Source organism: Microtus ochrogaster, chromosome 6 (genome assembly GCF_000317375.1).
Source record: "Microtus ochrogaster isolate Prairie Vole_2 chromosome 6, MicOch1.0, whole genome shotgun sequence".
NCBI lineage: Eukaryota > Metazoa > Chordata > Mammalia > Rodentia > Cricetidae > Microtus > Microtus ochrogaster.
The window spans coordinates 12,416,227-12,421,953 of record NC_022013.1 but is presented as its reverse complement, the minus strand read 5'-3'; the positions used below and the strand labels follow the sequence as shown (position 1 = coordinate 12,421,953).

The window sequence follows — 5,727 nt, the reverse complement described above, 5'->3', positions numbered from 1 at the left end:
ACAGGGAAGGGAAGCTCACAGGGAAGGCAGGCTCACAGGGAAGGCAGGCTCACAGGGAAGGCAGGCTCACAGGGAAGGCAGGCTCACAGGGAAGGCAGACTCACAGGGAAGGCAGGCTCACAGGGAAGGCAGACTCACAGGGAAGGCAGGCTCACAGGGAAGGGAAGCTCATAGGACTAGGCAGACTCACAGGACTAAGCAGGCTCATGGGGAAGGCAGACTCACAGGTCTAGGTGGGGAAAATGTTAGGGGAAGCTCAGTTGGCAGGCACATAGCACACAATGTATTTCTCTAACTGGAGTGGGCATCATCTTCCAGATGATAGGAGAGACATCCCACACTGGCTGTACCATGTGCGGCACAGTGATACCCAGCAGGACTCTGCAGAGCACCGTCCTTCTCCACAGCGGATGCTGAGGCATCGCTGTGCATTGGTCCTGGATGTTGTTTAGAGGAGAGATATGGAAGGACCACCTCACCCGCTCGGGACCCTCTGCTGTGTGCTGTGGGAGTAGCATCCCCAGTTCCTGCTCAGAAGCTCAGATCCCAGTTTAGAGATTTGAAAGTGATGTTTTTGTTCCCTGTGAAGCTATTCAGATGAGCCTCAAAGTTCTTCCAGCAGGGGAAGCTCAGTTAGCAAGCACAGCTCACAGGACCCAGAACTGCCCTGAACTGTGACAAGGTTGGGGGCCGTCTTTTCTCACGTGGCACTGCTTCTGGACTCCATGTCTCTTGTTCAGGTCAGAGCTGATGCTCGTATGGGAATCTCTCTAGGGTTTTGACAAGGTCAGCACAGTCCCACATTCTGAACACATTAACTCAGCTGTTTTCATGTTTGATGTTAGAGATGACATTGAGTATCAGTTTGAAGAGGCTATATCAGACTTTGAGCTACCTGGACCAGCATAAAAAGCCTAGAGTAAAGACATGTCCTGGCCTTGCACAGCTGACCCTGTATACACCTTGCTCTTGAGCCTGCCTCCCTGTTAGGACAGTAGTGTGTTTGCTTCTGAATCTTTCTGGAAGTGCTTTGGAGAACAATTATTCTTAGTCTCTGGTATCACTGTTGGGCCCAGCTTATTAAGAGTCTGCTTAGCCTGAGATGGGCATTGCATTTGCAGAAATCTCACACCTGCCACATCCACTGGGTTTTTGAGATACCCTAACTTTATTGTTTGCTTTGTTTTCCAAGACAGGGTTTCTCTGTGTAGCCTTGACTGTCCTGGGACTCATTCTGTAGTCCAGGCTGCCCTCAAACTCAGAGATCACCTGCCGCTGCGTCCTAAGTGCTGGGATTAAAGGCGTGCATCACCACTGTCCAGCATGTATTGTTTTAAATATGTGAAATACTTTATTGTACTGGTGTCTTAGTGTCTTCACAGTATGGATGTACTTTGCACGTAGCTGGTTAGAGAACACAGTGCTTCCACGTACGAAAAGATAGTTCTTTACACTGAAGCCAGGCACTCCTGGCTGATTCTCAGTAATAGCAGCGATGCAGCCTAAACGTGAAGGAAAGTCTTTTAACGGGAGTTAGAAAGACTTGTACAAGTTTAAACAAAACTAGGAGGTGCCAGGTGCGATGGCACATTCCTAGAGTCTCAGCGCTTGGGAGGCAGAGACATGTGGATCTCAGAGTTTAAGGACAGCCTGGTCTACATAGTGAGTTCCAGGTCAACCAAACTGCACAGTGAGACTCTGTCTCAAAACCAAAAATTAGGAACACTTTCTGCTCTTACAGAAAACCCGAGCTTGGTTCCGGGCACTCATGTGGCATGGCAGCTCACAACTGTCCATGAATCCAGTTCTGGGTGATCAGTGCCCTGTCACTTCCTATCTGGCCTTTATGCCGTTCTGTATTACAATTTATTATTTTCCTTTTGTGTGCAAAATTGTACACTCACAGAACAGCCAGAAGAGCAGTTGAGTGAGCACTTGTATCTGTCAGCTAGCCCTGGCAAATCTATTTTACGTCTGCTTGTGCACCATGTACTTGAAAACATGTATTTGTTCTCTGAACCTTTTGGAAATAACATGCAGACATAATATTTTTACTCCAGAAAGTTTAGTGTTTCATATAATAGCAAAAGTATTTTCTCATATAACTACACATTTTTGAAAATAAACATGTATATCTATAAAGAGGCATATGTGGGGGTCAAAGGGCAACTTGTGGAGGTGGATCCTTGTGCCTCAGATCTGGGGATCAAACTCAGGTTGTCAGGCTTGGTTGGTGCCAAGCAACTTCACCTGCTGAGACATCTCAGTGACCTCACATGCATTTTTATACTAAAGAAATTTAGCATCAAATTGGTATTTAATGTTTGCTCCATAATGAGGCTCCCTAAGAAAACACATCCATCCTTGTCTTCTGATTTCACTGCCTGTGCTGCAGGTCTTTGTGTCTGGCCAGATGATGTACTTGCAGCTCGTGAGGGCCACAGTGCCTCCTGCCTTTGAGCAGCAGGGTCTTACTTGTACCCACGCTTCTGGCTGGACCTGGTAATATCTCACTCTTCTGAGCACTGACACGACTCCTCTCTTTCTCCTCTCCACCTTCTCTTTTTGTAGGTGTGTGTGTGTGTGTGTGTGTGTGTGTGTGCACACTTACTCATATGCTTGTGGAAGCCAGAGGACAACTTTGATATCATTCTTCAGGCCTTGTCCAACTTGTTTTTTGAGAGAGTCTCATTGCCTTAGAATTCAGCATATAGGCTCTGCTAGATGATCATTGAGCCCCAGGATCCTTCTGTCCCTGCTTTTCTGGTGCTGAGATTTTAAGTATAACAACCTGGCTTTTTAACATGAGTTCTAGGGTTCATTGGGTCCTCGTGTCCACAGGGCCAGCTTTTTACCCAGCAGCCCTGATCCTACCTTTCTATGATCTTTGGTTTTGAACATTGACCACATCCTGACTTCTATTTAAAGTAGCATTTGTGTTTAGTGTTAGCTTGTTTTAGTATTGTAAATCCCTTGGATGTGGGCCCTTACAGTACATTATTTCTCAGTTACTCTTCTTACACATGAAGCTGATGCTGTATGTGATCTACGTAGACACTGTCTTAGTTACCATGACCAAGGCAACTTATAAAAGAGTCTGTGTATGTAGGGATTACAGGTCCAAAAGGTTAGAATCCATGACCATCATGGCAGGGAGCGTGGCAGCATCAGGCATGGTGCTAGAGCTGAGACTCACATCTTGATCCACAAGGCAGAGAGAGAGTTCCCTGGGACTGGTATAGGCTTTTGAAACCTCAGCCTACCCACAAGGGCACACCTCCTCCAACAAGGCCACATCCCTTAATCCTTGCCAGACTGTTCAACCAGCCGTGGCAGGGGCATGCTCTTCACACCACCTCACATCTGATGCTTTACTTGTAGCCTAGTTTAATGTGGTTTTTTTTTGTTTGTTTGTTTTTTGTTTTTTAAATTCTGTTTTCCTGATCACAATGTTAAAGAATAGGGAGGACTTGGGAGTCTGTATAAAAAGCTGGGGTCTTTTTCTACAATTTGGGTTTCTATGATTTGGGATTGTTTTATGAGCGAGATGTGCCCTTGCTCAGTCCGGCCTGTCTGGGGATTGTATGTGCTGGTAGGCTGGTATAAATTGGGGCAGCATGTAGACTATTTAGCTTCTGTTTGGAGGAACTGGGGAGTGACATGAAGCACCTGTAAGATCTCTTCTTTTACGTCTAGGTTAGAGATGCAGCGATAAACAGTCTGGTGGAGATTTACAGACATGTAGGCGAACGTGTGCGGGCAGACCTCAGTAAGAAAGGGTTGCCACAGTCCCGGTGAGTGCTCCCTTTCTCTTGTTTCCACTTAAATTTTCTTAAATGTATTTATTTGTGTCTCTGTGTATGGGGGTCCTTGTGCCATGTTGTCAGAGGACAATTTACAGGAATAGTTCTGTGTGAGCACTGGGGATTGAACTCAAGTTATCAGTACTGACAGCAAGTGTCTTTCCCTGTTGGCCCTTAGAAATTTTTATTTAAACTTGTATTTATTCTGTATATGTTTGTTGGTAGTACTTTTTCTCCACCCCTTTCCCTGCTCATTTTCAGGTTTACTGTTGGTTCATGCTCCTATTTTTGATGTGGTAATTTTATTCAAAGAATGCATAGTTATGAGGCTGGTGGCTAGAAGTCTTCTCCACACCAAACGTCAGTGGAAGCCTTTTATCTTATTCCCTCAAAAATAAGACTTGGGGCTGGGAAGACAGCTCAGGAAAGTGCTTGCCTTGAAATCGTGAGTGCTTAGGTTTGAGCCTCAAACCTCACTTTAAAAAAGTTGGATGTGGTGGCACGTGCTTGTAGTCTCAGCACTGGGGCGATGGAGACAGAAAGATCCTAGAGCTCCCTAATCAGCCAGCCTAGCTGAACTGAAGAACTCTAGGCCAGTGAGACTCTGGCTCAGAAAAAAAAGCCGTTGGCACCCAAGGAATGGCACCCAAGGTTGATCTAGGGCTTTCACAGCTCCCTCCCTTGTCACCCCCAACCCTGTGTCTCACCTCAGATGACTCATGCCAACATCTGGCCTCGTTCTGTACCTGTCTAAGTTACTGTTCTGTTGCTATAACCAAACAGTATCACCAAGGCAGTTTATAAAAAAAAGCATTTATTGGGGCTCATGGATCCAGGGGGTTAGAGTCCATGATCATCACATTGGGGAACATGATGCGGGAGTATTAATTAAGAGATTACATCTGATCCACAAACCAGGCGCACACACAGAATGGAGTGAGTCTTTGGAAAGGTCCAAACCCATCCCCAGCGACACACATCCTCCAAGGCCACACCTAAACAACTGGGAACTAAGCATTCACACAAGAGCCTCTAGAGGGCATTCTCATTCAAACAGCTACATTCCGTTCTCTGTCCCCTGTAGGCGGGTAGCCATATCATAATGCAAAACGCATTTAATCCAACTTCAAACATCCACATAGTCTTTCATGGGCCAAGTGCAGTTTAAAAGTCCAAAGCCTTTTCTAAGATTGAAGACAATCTCTCGATTGTAAACCCCTGTAAAACAAAGAGCTAGTTATATGCTTCTATCACATAACGACCCAGAATATATGTTACGATTCCAAAAAGGAGGGAAGGGGACATAGTGAGGAAATGCTGGACCAAAGCAAGAGAGAAAAGCAGGAGAGCAAGCTCTGAGTCTTGCAGGCTTACTTCTAATGTCAGAAGGCTTCGATGTCTCTTTCCTTCCAGCTTGTCTGACTGCAGCATCTCTCTCTTGGGTTGGTTCTACTCCCTGTTGGCTGCTCTTCTTGGCAGATACCGCATGGCTCTGGTATCTTCAGGTCTCCAGTGCAATCTTTGCTTCACTTTCACAGAGTCATACAGTGGCCTCTCTAGGCCTCCATGTAGGGATTCTGTTGCCACAGGCCTGCCCTCAGTGGTTTTCATTAATCCCGGAGGAAGACTCCATTACTCCCTTACTCCTGAAGCCTTCATGACTCTAACACCGGATCCACGTGGCCAAAGCTGTGGAGTTTTGCTGCCTTTTTGGGATTGTTGTCCCCTCCTTGAATTAATTTGTTGTTGCTCTTTAGTAGATGCTTCTTTAGGCCCTTTCCCCGTCAGCTAGGTGGGCATCTCACCTCGAGGACTTCGTTCCCTTATCTCTTTCAGCACCAGTCAAGGCTTTAACATTAAATTTCCTGGTGCTCTTTTTCTCTTCAAACTGTGTATTTTGCATTTTTCTTTCTTCTTCTTTTTT

The 5,727-nt window shown here is 45.9% G+C and overlaps 1 protein-coding gene across 27 annotated transcripts in view; it reads left to right on the top strand.

Moving 5' to 3' along the window:
* Nucleotides 1–5,727, top strand: part of Clasp1 (cytoplasmic linker associated protein 1) — a 215,163-nt gene that overhangs the window by 85,022 nt on the left and 124,414 nt on the right. For all 27 annotated transcript variants that reach the window (XM_013346681.2, XM_013346680.2, XM_026779748.1 and 24 more), the window contains exon 7: nt 3,697–3,794. In XM_013346681.2, coding sequence (XP_013202135.1) covers nt 3,697–3,794 — 98 coding nt within the window. The remainder of the gene's footprint in view (nt 1–3,696; nt 3,795–5,727) is intronic.